The sequence below is a fragment of the Podarcis erhardii genome (assembly GCF_964252035.2).
Source record: "Podarcis erhardii genome assembly, chromosome: 7".
In the NCBI taxonomy this organism is placed as follows: Eukaryota; Metazoa; Chordata; class Lepidosauria; order Squamata; family Lacertidae; genus Podarcis; species Podarcis erhardii.
The window spans coordinates 28,546,461-28,561,729 of record NC_138511.1 but is presented as its reverse complement, the minus strand read 5'-3'; the positions used below and the strand labels follow the sequence as shown (position 1 = coordinate 28,561,729).

Sequence of the window (15,269 nt, the reverse complement as noted above, 5' to 3'; positions counted from 1 at the left end):
AGGGAAGGAAAGGGCAGGTGCCCCAATTTGCCACCAGGGCAAAGGAAGAGAGCTCAGCACAGCGGGGATTCACTTGGGGGGGGGGAGAGAAGGGGTCCTTTTGCCTCCATGTTTCCCAATAAAAGAGAGAAGGTTGCAAAGTGCAGGGGTGGTGGGACCCCAGTCTGCTGCCCTCATCATTTCCCCAGGGGTTTTCTATGTCTCCAGTCCTTAAGCCAACATCCCCACAAAGACAGCACAGCCTCTTTTGAGAATGGCAAGCAGTGCAGGCCCCGAATCTTCTGCTCCATCCCCAGTCTCTCGTATTCCCAACTTCCTGGCCTGCGTCTGGCTCTGCCGTCTGTTTATGTAGGCCACTCGGCCTCTCCACCCGTTCAGCTGCCCACTTTGCACTGCCATTCCTCATCACTTCACCCTCCCCCAGCAACTTTCCCCCCATACTCCAGAACCTGGATTTCCCAACACATCCCCCAGACTTCCCACTTCTCTGCTCCTTCCCGACATTCTGCTTCCCTCTTTGTTCCCCTGCTGGGCAGCCCCCCCCCCCAGTGGAATCAGGACACTCGGGTGCAAAGCCTGGGCAAATGTTGCTGCATACACAGGACATGGGGCCTTGGAACCAATGTGGGCTATCGCCAGCAGGTTGGCAGGACCCCCTTGGTGGATGGCTTTCCTGGGTGCAACCAGAGAGCAACGTCAACCATTTACGTGCCCTTACCAGGAAAAGCATCCTGGGCGCCCTTGCAGAAGACAGCAGCCATGCACGCCATTTCACTCATCAGACAAGCCATGTTGTCAAGGCAGGAGGACCTTCTCATTAGGACAGATCCACACAGAATGCACCTCCTCCCCACACCCTACAACTGCACCTGGGATCGTGGCCTCGCTGCAGAGGTCTCCGCAGTACGGAAAGGGAGACAGAGTGGAAGACCAGCCAGCTTTGCCATCTGGGTTTGCTTCCTTGATCTGGCCATTCTGCACATGTCCAGACCAAGAGGCAAGGAAGGGAGCCCACAGGGGGCAGAAGCAAAGCGAGAGACAGAGATCCATCTGACCCCCAGGGCCAGACAAAGTCAGTTGGCTGCTAGCAGTTGAATCTTATTTCAACACGGGCAATGGGACAATACCCCTTGCCGTCTAACAGCAGGGCTGTACCAGCCCAGCAGGCGTAAACTCTTGCTCTTTCAAGGAGTTTTGCACAGGGAGAACTTCTCCGTTAATTAGTGGGACAGAGGGAGGGCATTAGGTTGGAAGCATCCCACAATAGTGTTAATGCCCAGGCGTCTGGGCATGGTACGAGATAACAGTCCTAAGTGCATTGTTTGGGAAAGACCCCTCCCCACTGCCCCCCCCAAAGGTCCTTGTCAAAGGGAGTACACTCCGTCTGCCTCTTACTCCCCCCCACCCAGAATCTGGGTGAAGCAGGAGAGGGCAAGGAAGCAGGAAATATGGTCCTGGGAGGTCCGTGCATCCGCCAAGAGCCGTCAGCAGGTGTGGCTGTCTCTCGTCTCCACCGCCAGGCTGCCTCTCGCGCACTCAAACCCAACAGTTGCCACATATGCATGGAGCCCGGACACACACACATCGACGCACGCAGCTGCCTCGTCCCGTGCGGCACGGACTCTGCTTGCAGGATGGTGCCCCTCGCCCTGTGTCCTGCCGGGTCAGCAGGGCACCACCACCACCCAAGGAGGGGGCAAGGGGATCCGATGCCGAAGGCTGGTGACGCTGCATAACTTAAGGATGATGTGGAACTCCCGGCGCCGGGCACGGCATCTCCCGCTTGTGGTTTGCGCTTCTCTGATGTCTTCATACTTCCCTGCAGCAATCAGACCATCAGACAAAAGAGGTTATTTAGATGGTTCGATTTTTCTAGGGGGAAAGAGATGCTGGAGCTCACCACGAACTTCTCCCTTCTTCTCTTAGAATGGCAATGGCACTAGCCTGGGAGGTGCTGGAGCTGAACTCCGGTGAGCTGCAACTAGAAAAACAAGCCCTGTTTCTACTGTTAGCTACCGTATTTTTCGCTCTATAAGACACACTTTTTCCCTCCTAAAAAGTAAGGGGAAATGTGTGCACGTCTTATGGAGTGAATGCAGGCTGTGCAACTATCCCTGAAGCCAGAGCAGCAAGAGGAATTGCTGCTTTCACTGCGCAGCAATCCCTCTTGCTGTTCTGGCTTCAGGGATAGCCGCGCAAAGTCTCTTCAACAACATTTGATTCAGAATATTTTTTTTCTTGTTTTCCTCCTCTAAAAACTAGGTGCGTCTTATGGTCGGGTGCATCTTATAGAGCGAAAAATACGGTAAGTTCTTGCAAAAGGAGTGTGTGAAGGTGGAGGTAGCGAAACAAAGTGGGTGAGAGGATCAGGAAGAGAGCTGAAGTCTCTATATAAGAGCAGCCTTGCTGGATCAGGCCCATTCAGTCCAGCATCCCGTTCTCATAGGAGCCAACCAGATGCCTTTATTGGGAAACCCTTAAGTAGGACCTGAGCACAAGAGCAACATTCTCCCCTCCTGCGGCTGCCAGCAACTGGTATTCAGAAGCATCACTGCCTCTGACCCCAGAGGAAGGGCACATAACCGTCAAGTGTCCCTGTTTTCCCGGGAAATTCATGGAATTGCAGAAGAAACCCTGGCTTCTGCTTTCATTCAGGAATGTCCCATCTCCCTGCTCCAAAGATGGGAGGAGGATGGGCCAGGGCTTGCACTTAGCAGGGCAACCTTCAGAAGTGGAACCCTTGTGCATGGGGAAGGCATTTCCGCACTGGAGCGGAGGCGACGGACTCGCGCAACGCTCTTGCCAGCCCCTCTCTGCCACTGCAAAAGTTGCTGCCACCTTTATGGCAGCGTGAGGTGCAGTGTGGGCAGAAGAAGTGAGTGAGGAGGGAAGAGAGCAGCTACCAGGTAGGGGCTGCAGCAGGGGAAGCGGGCAGCCAACATGCGCCTCGTTTGGTGCCATGCTTCTGAGCATGCCAGCTGACACACGTCCTGACTTTCTGCTGGAAAATGTTGGAGGGTATGAGAGCACAGCCCTCATGGCTAGCAGCCATCACTAGCCTTCCCTTCCACAAATTTATTCAATCCTCTTTTAAAGCCATCCAAATTGGTGGCCACCCCTGCCTCCTGTGAAAGGGAGTTTCGTAGTTTAACTACAGTAGCCTATAATTCCACCTCTCTCCCCCCAGCCCAGCCCAGTCTCCCCAGCAGCACTCACGAGGCAGTGAGCGTGGAGTTCAGCAGCAGCGTGGTTCGGATCCGGTAGAGCTGCGCCAGTGTCAGCTTGCGGTGCTGGCTCGTCTGCGGGTCCGACAGAGTCCGGCGGGCGGCAGGCAGCTCCTCTCCCCGGCACTCTCTGCCGAGCCAGCAAGGCGCTTGCAGCCCCGCAGAGGCGGCGGGCAACTCTGGGGAAACGCAGAGCCCGGCTTGTGACCCCTCCTCCGCCTCAGACAGCTCCGAGGTGCTGCTGTTGCTGCTGCTGCTGCCGCCCCCGCCGGCCCCCCGCCCTGCTTTGTCCTGTCTGTGGCCCTGGGGCCCGTTAGTCCGTGGGGAGCCCAGCAGGAACATGGCTGGGCAGAGTTCAGAGAGGCTCTTGCTCTGGGCCAGCTGCAGGGAGGCTGGCAGCATCTGCAAGAGGTTTGCCTCCGATTTGGACTTGAGCATCTTGGTCTTGGCAGGCAGCAGCTGGACTGGCACCTGCCGCCGCAGTTTTGGGGAGCCAGTCCGTTGTGAGGGGATGGGGGCGCCGTCATCCTGCTCTGTAGACCTCCCAGTCTCCTCCTGCTGTTGCTGCTGCTGCTGCTGCTGCCGCTGCTGCTGGTCTGCAAATTCCTGGAAGGAGGTGGGTGACAGGGTGCCATAGGCGCTGTCGATGGAGGCCGAGCGGCAGGACCCGGACTCCGGTTTGAGGCAGTGGTTGGCAGTGCTGGCAGGGAGGGCCTCGCCCAGTTCCATGGTGGGTGTTGTGGAGGAAGCTGTGGTGCTGATGGATGCTTCATCGGACTGGGAGCTGAAGGGACCCACCTCGAAGTCGGGGGAAGGGGGGCCCTCGCTGGCATCTACCACCACCACGGAGATGGTCTCGGTGGAGCCGTCAGAGAGGCTGCAAAGAAGAGGCAGGGGGACATCAGGAAGGAGCTGGTTGCCACTTATCTTTTCAGATCAATTTCGGCTCTATTTCAAGAGAGGAGACTTTGGCTAAATGTTAGGAAGAAGGAAGCAAGGGCCTTCCTATGGTAACCCCTCTGCGATGGACCACCCTTTTCCTTGGAGGACATATGCTTCCATAAATCTAATTCCTGGACTACTTTTACTCCACCAGGCATTTTGGGGACTGAGGGAGAATGTGAGGTTCTCGCTGCCCCTATTGGAGGCACATGAATGGCACATGAATGAGGATATTTTGTAATGGGAATGTTTCCAAAACTTCTGACAGGTAAGGCTGGCTCTTTCATTTCTGAATTAAGAGACTGAAAGTGCACTTCAGTTGTTCACCAGCTATGGGGAGAAGTGTGAGGGGATAGGATGGACCCTCCTTCAGAGGTGAGCAAGTAGAGCTATTTTTTAATATAAAAAACAACAACTTATTTTTGGCACAGTTTGGCATTTTTTGTAGCATTCAGTTCTCCTGCACTCTGTTTCTTAAGCTAGCCAGTCAAAGATTTCTGGAGCACAGAAGAATCAAGGTGATATCCTTTCCGTCTTATATTCGAAGGTACAGTGGTACCTCGGGTTACATACGCTTCAGGTTACATACGCTTCAGGTTGCAGACTCCGCTAACCCAGAAATGGTACCTCGGGTTAAGAACTTTGCTTCAGGATGAGAACAGAAATTGTGCTCCGGCGGCGCGGCAGCAGCAGGAAGCCCCATTAGCTAAAGTGGTGCTTCAGGTTAAGAACAGTTTCAGGTTAAGCACAGACCTCCGGAACCAATTAAGTACTTAACCTGAGGTACCACTGTATACTGCTGCTGAACCTGGAAGCTTTATGTTGCCTGTCATGCTTAATGCCTGCTGATAAGGCATCTTTCCTCAGCCTCTATCTGTTTACCAGAGCAGAAGAAGCAGCCTGAATGGATCAAGGGGCATCTCAGACAGAATCCTCTTCTGACTGATCCAGTGCAGTGTTCTCCCATTCTTGAGAATGGGATGCGGGACTAGTTGTGACTTTCACCACCACATGTCTTCTCATGCCAGAGGTTTTCAACTTTTTGGGGTCCACGGCTCCCTAGACTAACTACACTCTTCCTGCAGCACCCCTGTGGGGCTCAGAAGCCCAGTTACGTCACCCCTTGCCTGCAGAGCTGGCATCCCCTCAGCCCTCCCTTGTGGAGGGTTCCCTCAGCCTCCTCTCCTCTCCCCACTCCTTGGGAGTCCTCTGGGCAGCCGTTGCTGCCACCTCTGGTCTCTGAGCTAAAGAGGAGGTGCCTCCTGACACTGCCCAACAGGGGCCTAGGAAGCCAGCCCCAGAGGAACCATTCACCTGGGGAGCTTGCAGCCAGGGCTGCTGCAACAAACAGATAGTTGTGCAAGCCTTTGGGAAGCAGAGACGCGAGAGGGGATCGGAGGAAGGAAAGAGGGACAGAGGCCAGCATTGCCCGTGGCACCCCTGACCATCATTCAAGGCACCCCAGGGTCCCATGGCACACTGCTTGAAAACCACTGCCTTATGTCAATAACAGAGCCTGTGGCTCAGGGGCCACATCCGGCCCTCTGTATCTGGTGCTCAGGATTCTCCCTAAAGAATATCCCTGCTCCCCAGGCCACAGCTCTCAGGGACCTCACCTCAATGAAAGGGACCCTGAGGATCATCTCGTCAGATCCCCCTGCAATGCAGGAATATGCAGCTGTCCCATACAGGGATCGAACCTGCAACCTTGATATTATCAGCACCACGCTCTAACCAGCTGAGCTATCCAGGCAGATCTAAACTGTAGTGTGGGTGGGTGTAGAGGGGAAGCCTCTGGTTAGTGCATGGCTGGAAAATGGCCTTCTTTACACAATAAGCATCACTTTTCCTTCTGGCCACACTGGCACACTGGCACTGGCATGTGGCCCTGGAAAGCCCCCTCTGCTCCTGCCTGTCTCCCCGCCCCAAGCATACCACTGCTGTGAGTCCAAGCTGTTGGTGCTCTTGCGGAGGATGGTGGGGGAGCTGGCTCCCGAGGCGCCACTCTCCCCGTCCTCTTCCTCTTCTTCTTCTTCTTCCTCCTCTTCTTCTTCTTCAAGGCTTTGCAGCTGCTGCTGGCTACGGTGGTGCTCCTGCAGACGGAGGTGCTGCAACTTGTTCTGCAAGATGGTACAGGAGGGATGGGATAAGTAGAAAGACCCAGAGATACTACAGCAGAGGGGTGTCGTTACAGCACATTTCGCACCAAGCACTCGCCATCTCAATTTGCTCAAGATGCATCTAGGCATATGAATCAGCAGATGCAGTTTTTATGCAAGTTGGTGCTATAGTATAGGCCATGGCTTCTTTGCTCTTCAGTGAGGCAATTTGTGGTTTGTTGAACAAAGCATGGGTGAGGCGGCACTAAGGAGACCAGGAATAATTATTACGGATATAAAATTTATAAAGAAATGAAGGGAACAATTGATGAAAATTAAAACCTCACACAGGAAGAAGAAATGAGAACTTCACTTGCAAATTTAGAAATCACTAAATGTGTTAATACCAATTGAAGTCAATCCCTGTAGCTGGGGTATAAGGGAATTTATCAAGAGTGGATTGTAATTGTAAAAAAAAAAAAAAAAATTATAAAAAAATTAAAAGAGCCAGCAAGTGCCCTTGGTGGAGACAGATCTGCACCCAAAAGCGGATAAGCAAAGGGGAGAAGTTCTCGAGTGAGACCCCCAGAGTTCTAGATCACTGGAGGGGGAAAAATTATCAAAAGGGTGAGGGGCTATTGAAAAAATGGCACAGGACACTGTCATCGTCGGCTGGCATTGCTATAAATGCATTTTGTGAAACAAGTAGAATAAATGAGGAAGAATGAAAACAAAAAGATAAAATAAATATCAGCTGAACAAAGTCTACACCCCCAGAGGCAGTGGGAGTCTCAATGCCAGTTCCTGGAGGCAAAGGGCAGGAGTGTTGCTTGACTAGGTATGCTCCCAGCTGAATAACTCATCTTCTCAGTGAGCATAGGAGTTGGGAAAGAGGGGGGGGGGAATAAACTGCAGCAAAAGAAATCTATTCATAGAATCACAGAATGGTAGAGTTTGAAGGGGTCCAGATGATCATCCAATCCATCCCACTGCAACGCAATAATCGCTGCTCACAAATCCCTGGCAGGTGGTCATCCGACCTCTCTTAAAAAACCTCAAATGAAGGAGAGGAGGAGATGCTCCTTGGGTAGGAATGGGGAATGTGCAGCCCTCCAAGTATTGCTGGACTCGTTCCCATCGGACCCACCCAGCGTGGTCGAGGATGATGGGAGCTGTAGTCCAGCAAAGTTGGCAGAGGCAACAGAACGCCCACAACCTCCACCTTTCGGGGGAAATCCTCTTGGCTCCCACAGCACCCACCTGGGCATTGCAGACAGCCTCGATCCAGCTCCGGCACAGAGACTGCCCACTGGTCTGGAAGGTGTAGGCTCCCACCGCGCTCCGGAACTCATTCAGGTAGATCAGCAGGAAGGAACCTGATGAGGAAGACAAGGGAAGGGGAGTCTGGTGTTAGGTCAGTGGTGAGTCCTGGGAAGGGAAAGCTGCCGCCGGCACAAGCTCGGCTTCAGGAAGCTGAATGGTAGAAGATTCAGGAAAGGTCGAAGAGCCTACTGGATCAGGCCAGTGGCCCACCTAGTCCAGCATCCTGATCTCACAGAGGCAGGTGGCCCAGTGGGGAGCCCACAAAGAGGACCCAAGGGAGGACTGTCCCCTCCTGTGGTTTCCAGCAACTGGTGTTCAGAATCATTGCTGCCTCTGACCATGGAGGGAGCACATGGCCAACCTGGCTGGTAGTCACTGATATAGCTTTATCCTCCACGAATTTGTCCAAATCCATTCCGAAGCCACCCATGTCGGCGTCCGCCCACTGCAGGAGGCGCAGTGAGTAACTCTCCACAGTGCCTCTCTCCTAACACTAGAACTCATGAATATCCAATGAAGCCAAATGTTGGGAGGCTCAGGAAAAGGCAAACGGAAGTACATTTTTCCTGCAGTGCATAGTTAACCTGTGGGACTCACTTCTGCAGGAGGCAGTGATGGCCAACAACGTTGACGGCTTTGAAAAAGGAGTTGACAAATTCATGAAGAAGGCTAATAGCCACGATGGCTGCGCCCTGCCTGCAGAGTTGCAGGAAGCAATGCTTCTGAATACTAGTTGTTGGAAACTGCAGGAGAGAAGAAAGGGCTCCTGCGCTTGAATCCTGCTTGCTGGTTTCCCACAGGCATCTCTTTGGCCACTGTGAGAACAGGATGCTGGACTAGATGGGCCATTGGCCTGATCCAGCAGGCTCCTCTGATGTTCAGCCTCCCAAGATCAGGCTCCTTAGGACTGCTAAGGAATTGTGCAAACTAAGAAGAATTCCATCCTCTCCTCCCTTTCTATGTTTTATCTTCATCAACTGCAGAAGCAAAATCTGGATTCCTTTGGAGCAGGTTTCGACATTCTGCAGGGCCAGAATCACACAGCCCTTATCACAGGGCAACTTATGCATGCAGATTTCCCCCAGATTGGGAATATCTGAGTTTACTGTCGAGAAACTGTGGGCTGCCGGCTGGATAGGGAGAACATAGCATGGATAGGGAGAACACACCACAAAAATCCACACTAAACTCCCGTTTGTGGAATGGTCTCCACAGGGAGGTTCGGGTTGGCGCCTTCATTATACACCTTTAGGTGCCAGGCAAAAACATTCCTCTTTAACCAGGCCTTTGGCTGATTGACATCCAATGCCCTTTTAAAATGTATTGGAGAGGGGAGATTATTGGGGTTTTTTTTAATTTTTATTATGTATTATGTGTTTGTGTGTGGGTATAACACAGTATACAAATAACAACAAGTGGATGAGTGCTTTGTTTACAAAAAGCAGTTGCGGGGCAGATCAGGATTGAGGCCGTGGCTGTGGCACAGCTCGAGGGGTTAATCCTACAGTGCAGACATATACCAGCTGTCTGTGAAAAATGACCCAACTCACAAACAACCCTCACCAGGATCCTTGAGGGCACGGCACACCAGCTTGTCAACCAGCAATGGCTGGCGGATGACCTTTGTGCGTTCGGCCTTCTTCACCGGTTTGGTGATGAGGAAGAGGTCCGTGAAGAGAAAGCAGTAAACATCCATCTGGAGAAGAAAAAGATCCCAAACGATCAGAGCATCCTACATGGAGCTTGATGCAGGGGCAGGGGAGAGCGAAGGAGGCAGAAATGGGGACCCTTTCTAGAGAGGACAAGGGATGATGTGCACCACATTAGTCTGCAAGTGAAACATAACACACACCCCCAAAAAATAATCCTCTGCACATGGAAAGCTAGCATGTCAGGGAAAAGACCTTCCTGCCTAGCTTTCTGCATGCAAAGGCAGTGTCTCAGCCTCTGGCTTTGGGGGTAGAAGTTCCAGGCTGAATCACATGAGATCCCCTAGTCTGAGTTGCAATAGTAACAACAACAAAAAGAACATTTCCCCCTGCCCATCAAGGCTTACCTTGCTGTCTTTGCCTTCTTTCATTTTAAGGCTTCCCTCCAGCAGAAGCTGCCTGGTCTCCTCGGCAGAGGTCCCTGGGATGGGGGCTGTCAGGTCCAGGCGCAAGAACTCCTTCAGGATCTGAGGAAAGGGGGTTAAAGCCAAAAGAGTTCAGGCGCCTAAGACACACTCTCCACCCACCCAGCCCAGGCTGTCATGTCGGGCACCCTTTGCCCACCCTTCTCCCCCCACGTTGCAGCCACAGCCTCGCCACCCACCTTGTCCACTTCATCCGTGCTTCCTTCCACCACCTCGTAGGCATCGATGCGGCTCAAGATGCTGGCCAGGCGCTGCTGCTCCTGCCTCTGGCGCATGCGCGAGTTGATGTGGTTGATGAAGCGCTCCACCGAGTTGATCTGGAGGAGGGAAGCCCGCCAGAGGTTATACCCAGGGGGAGGCAGCAATAAGGCGAGGGCGGCATTTGGCTCCCCCAAACTGGGTGCCTTCCAGCTGTGCTGATCTACAACTTCCAGCAGCCAGCGGTTCAGCACTGATGGAGAGTGCTGGGTGTCCAGCAACATCTGGAAGTCACACGGTTTGGGGAGGCTGGCCCAGGCCAGATGTCTCCAGGAAGCCCCAGAACCAGGGTGTGAATGCAACAGCCCTCTCCTGCTGCAGTCCTCCCCTGGAATCAAATCCTTAGCGGTAGACTGCTTTGGATGGTGGAGGTTCCACCGTGGCTAGACTTTGTCAGCGTTAGGTAGGTTCGCCTTCAAATGCAAACTGAACTGTGTTTCTCCCCCATCTCAACAGAGTGCCAGCCCTTCCTGAGATGGATTTGGGTGCAAACGTTTGCTGAATTCCTTGCAGCTCCCAACCCACCATCACCAACGCTAGCAGGTGTACCAGGGCACACTGGCAACACTTTACCATGGTGATGATGGCCTCTCGGGTGTGGGGGTCTTCTGTCTTCTTAAGCACTGACTTCAACAGCAGAGGGTATTTGGTGAGGCGCTGGTGAGGCTTCACTAGCATGTCGCTCAGCTTGAGCCGGTTGCACTGTTTGTGCTTCTCGGCCCACTGCAAGTGGAAGAAGGGAAGCGTCAGTTCCTGGAGCCAAGAAACAGGCCACTAGCCAGTCCGTCACTACTAGCCAGGGGCTTAGCTCCCATCAGGAACACAAGCCAGCCCTGGAAAGGTGCCCATGCTGCAAGCCACAACCAGCCCAGGAATGGACAGCTTCCAAAAGGAGCCCTAGGTGAAAGACAGACTCATATTCTAAAGAATGGCCAATTCTTGGTGTTTTCAATAGTTCTGACTCAGCCTCCAGACAAAACTCTGTAAAAACAGTAACAGTCCGCTCTGTAGACTGTCTGCCTGGTTCGGACCAATCGAGGAAAAGGAAAAGCACCTATTGGCTAGTACCTCTGCCATCACCAACCCACCGCTTCCCCAGAACCTCTGGAGCCATCTTGAAACTGCTTTTAAGATTGTTCCCCTCTTTTAGCTGAGCAATAATCAGAGAGGATTAATTATGGAATTGTATCATTGGCAGGGACCACCAGGGTCATTTTGTCCAACTCCCCGCAGTGCAGGAAGATACAGCTGGCCCGTACGGGGATCAAACCCACAACCTTGGTGCTATCAGCACCATGCTCCAACCAACTGAGCTAACCACATAGCACTCCTAAAGTGTGGGGCTTAAACAGCCCTGCATGACTAGGAGAGGTGAGCATTGGGCGTTGGCACCTCTGCCTAGCCAGCATTTGACTTGCTGGTGATGGATGCCTGCAGCTTTTCTGAATGTAGGACTCAACTTTGAGGACAAAGGCAGGTGTGGGATTCGTAGGGTGGTCACAAAGAGAGAGGTGGGTGGGTTGGAAACAGGCTCCTTACCGTGACGTAGATGCGAAAGAGTTCGTTGTCCCGCAACAAGTTCCTCATGTACTCCATGCAGCCTTCCTCCTCCATGCAGTAGCGGATGTAAGGCTTGAAGTGGGAGCCAAACTGGAAGAGAAAAGCATCAGACTAAAGACACGGGTGCAGGGAGGCAGGAGCAGCGGAGGAGAGCAAGGGCCACCTGAGCAACCCAACTGGCCCTGCGCAGTGGTCCCAAACTGCAGATTCTGGGAGCTAGACTCCCTTTTCCCTTCTGCTCTCCAGCACCACCCCTGTTGATGGCCAGAGATGGTACTGCAGCTACAGCTCAGCAGAGACCACCTTTTACGAGGAGTCTGCTGGGTTGCATTTTGGTCCCGGAAAAGCTGCTCGGTCTGGTTTGGGTCCAACTATTGGTTCAAAACCAAGCTGACACCAGATTTCCCAGCCCTCTTTCTCGGCCTCTCAGTGCCCCCTGCCGGGCGACTTGCCTCACTTGTGGCACCTTCAACAGCCAGATTTCAACCTTCATTACAACATGTTGGTATAATAAAACAGAACATGCTTCAGAGCTGGGGTAGGAGGCCTTTCGTGCTCCTCTGCTGCTGCAGTTCTGGGACACTGGAATGGTCTCCAGCTGTTGCTCATTTTCAGGAACAAAGCACCATCCTCTCCTGGCTGCACCTGCATGTAGGCACACTCACTGCATGCAGACCTACCATCTTGAAGCCCTTGAAGAAGTCTGTGGGGTCTAGCAGAGCCCGGCTGGTCCTGGCCTTGTCCAAAACAGGGGCCATGACGCTTCTCCAAAGAGCACGGTGCAGCTGGATTATTTCCTGGATGTTGCTGAAAAGACGCTCAGCTTCCACCTGCAGATTAGAGAAAAGCAGACTCTGTGACCCTTCTTACATTCTCGAGCAGTGCCAGATTTACCTATAAGCTAAACAAGCTATAGCTTAGAGCCCCACTCTCTTAGGGGCCCCCAAAAAATCTAAAGGAAATTCCCCCCCCCAATATAAGATAAAAACAAATAAAACCTACATACAGCAACAGTGTTTTGCGTTGTGTAGGCTCCTATGACGTAAGTAATGGGCCCCGCCTGCTAGCCTGCTCCCAAAAATATCACTGATTTGCTCATTTCTATATATAGGGTACCTACATTCTGCATGGACTGGGTGCATGGCAACATGTGCAAATGGCTTTAGATACCTATTAGGTCCATAAATTATCATATAGCATATATTCAACACAAAAAAACAGTGACAATTTGTTGCTGACAAAGGACAGCTGGACATATAAAGGGCCCCATTCCCTTCAGTAGCTTAGGGCCTCATCAGACCTAAATCCGGCCCTGCACTCGAGTCACCTTGCAAGAAGAGCCCCCCGGGGTCAGACTCTCGCTTGCTACTGTCATTCAGTGCACACTGCTCTCTCTGAACAGAGGTGCCACACAGGCACCATGGCAGGAGCCACTGAGAGATGCACACATGCACCCAGTGCCCAGGCTCCACCATGAATTTGGCCGATCCCCTTTCAAAGCCACCCACTCCAGCAGCTTCCAACACGTGGTGTCCCACAAAGAAACTGCAAAGGGCATGAAAGTCTACAGTGCCTCTCATCTGTCCCGAATCTCCTTCCATTCCACTTCACCAGATTATTTCAGCTTTCAGACGGTAAGAGCTGTTCGGCAGTGCAATGATCTCCCTCGGGAGGACTCTCCTTCCTTGGAGGTTTTTAAGCAAAGGTTGGATGGGCATCTGTCACGGATGCTTTAGGTAGATTCCTGCATTGTGGGGGGGGGGTTGGACTAGATGACCTCTGGGGTACCCCTCCAACTCAACAATAACAATTCTATGATTCTGTTATTCCACAACACAAGAGATGGCAGTGTGGTGTGGAGGTTAGAGCAGAGAAACTAGGGTTCAAATTCCCCCACCCTTCTCAGTCCCAAACCGCACTGGGTGACCTGAGGCCTGTCACTGACTATCAGCCTAACCTACCTCACAGGATTGTTGTGGGGAATAAATGAGGAAGGGGGTAGAACCACGTGTGCCACTTTGAACTCCTTAGAGCAGGCATAGGCAAACTTGGCCCTCCAGATGTTTTGGGACTACATCTCCCATGATCCCTAGCTAACAAGACCAGTGGTCAGGGATGATGGGAATTGTAGTCTCAAAACATCTGGAGGGCCAAGTTTGCCTATGCCTGCCTTAGAGGAAAGAAGGCCTGATAGAAATGCAATCAATCAAAGTCATCCCAACTATTGAAAACTCAGGCGACAGTTCTTAAAAGAAATACTTCCAGGATAAGGGAAAGGTAAAGGGACCCCTGACCATTAGGTCCAGTCGTCGCTGACTCTGGGGTTGCAGCGCTCATCTCGCTTTATTGGCTGAGAGAGCCTGCATACAGCTTCCGGGTCATGTGGCCAGTATGACTAAGCCGCTTCTGGCGAACCAGAGCAGCGCACAGAAACACTGTTTACCTTCCCGCCAGAGCAGTACCTATTTATCTACTTGTACTTTAACGTGCTTTTCAAACTGTTAGGTTGGCAGGAGCAGGGACCGAGCAATGGGAGCTCACCCCATCGCGGGGGTTCGAACCGCCGACCTTCTCATCGGCAAGTCCTAGGCTCTGTGGTTTAACCCACAGCGCCACCCGTGTCCTGTGATTTGCAGGATAGGGGAATCCTAAAGGCACCTAAAGGATGGAGCCGTCTTCCTTTCCCCAGCTCTGCTCTGCAGCCCGATGCAACTACATTTATCCAGCATTCCTTCTCGATCAAACAGGCTGAGTGCGTTTTCATTGGGAAAGCCGGATCAACGCACTGCTGGGACCCAAGAGAAGCATTTGCATGATGCAAGAGTTGCCTTGGGTATATCTCTTTCATCTCTTTAAATAGCTTCTGTGTGCCACAAGCCTGCCAGAGCGTCGTGTGGTTAAGGTATTTCTCCAAACAGTGAAAGATCACAAGACGCTTTCTTGTCAGAAATGGGGGTGGGAGGGGGAGAGAAACTGGGCCACTTCCTCAGAGCAGATAAGAGACCAGCAGGGCAGAGGGGAGGGTGCTTCAGAGACGGCGTTTCGCTACAAAGCCACCAGGAGGAGGAGGCAGACCACTGCTGGCACAGGAAAGTGAGGTTTGGTCCTGGAGGGTGACATCTGACATTTCTGGGGCAACAGCCATGTTCAAAGGGAGAGGATGCTAGCTTACCTCACAAAGCAGCCCCGATTCCTGCAAGTTCAACAGGCAACACAGGAACAGCTGAGGAGGAAAGAGAAAAAGAGAGAAATGAGCTATTGCAATGGGGCTCGGTTGTGGGGGTCGCCGTTTGGTTAGAGAGCCAGCAAACAAAGGTGATGTTGGTCATGATCCAGGGCTTTGGACCTGACACTGCTTTAAGTGAAGGGAAAGGGATGCTTCTTGGGCAGGGATAGAATGACCACTGTATTGACAACCTCAAGGCTGGATTACTGCAATGCACTCTCTGTGGGGCTGCTCTTGGTCTTGGTTTGAAAGCTCCAGCTGGTGCAGAATGCAGTGGCCAGATTGCTGATGGGGGCATCTGGCTGAGAACATGGGACGCCTTTGTTAAAGCACCTGCCCTGCCTGCCCATCTACTATGCAGCCTGGTTCAAGGTCCTTGTATTAATGGACAAAGCCCTGAACAGCTTCAGCCCCCAGGGTACCCCAGGGACCGCCTGAACCCTTATATCTCAGCTGGGGCACCAAGATCCTCTGCAGGAGCATTGCTGGTTGTTCCCCGAGCA

At 52.6% G+C, this 15,269-nt stretch overlaps 1 protein-coding gene across 8 annotated transcripts in view; it reads right to left on the bottom strand.

The window, feature by feature from the left end:
* Positions 1–1,676: 1,676 nt before the first annotated feature.
* The window catches only part of PLEKHG5 (pleckstrin homology and RhoGEF domain containing G5), a gene marked incomplete at its 3' end in the record, with an annotated part of 112,383 nt that continues 98,790 nt past the window's right edge, over positions 1,677–15,269 (bottom strand). For 5 of the 8 annotated variants that reach the window (XM_081870818.1, XM_081870816.1, XM_081870820.1 and 2 more), the window contains 11 exons: positions 14,713–14,763; positions 12,221–12,370; positions 11,520–11,630; positions 10,554–10,703; positions 9,902–10,039; positions 9,645–9,764; positions 9,152–9,284; positions 7,526–7,641; positions 6,102–6,286; positions 3,217–4,101; positions 1,677–1,819 (listed from right to left, as the gene is read on the bottom strand). In XM_081870818.1, coding sequence (XP_081726944.1) covers positions 1,810–1,819; positions 3,217–4,101; positions 6,102–6,286; positions 7,526–7,641; positions 9,152–9,284; positions 9,645–9,764; positions 9,902–10,039; positions 10,554–10,703; positions 11,520–11,630; positions 12,221–12,370; positions 14,713–14,763 — 2,049 coding nt within the window. Of the gene's footprint in view, positions 1,820–3,212; positions 4,102–6,101; positions 6,287–7,525; positions 7,642–9,151; positions 9,285–9,644; positions 9,765–9,901; positions 10,040–10,553; positions 10,704–11,519; positions 11,631–12,220; positions 12,371–14,712; positions 14,764–15,269 lie in introns of those variants that run through there. The other 3 variants (XM_081870819.1, XM_081870817.1, XM_081870821.1) reach the window with 1 other exon arrangement.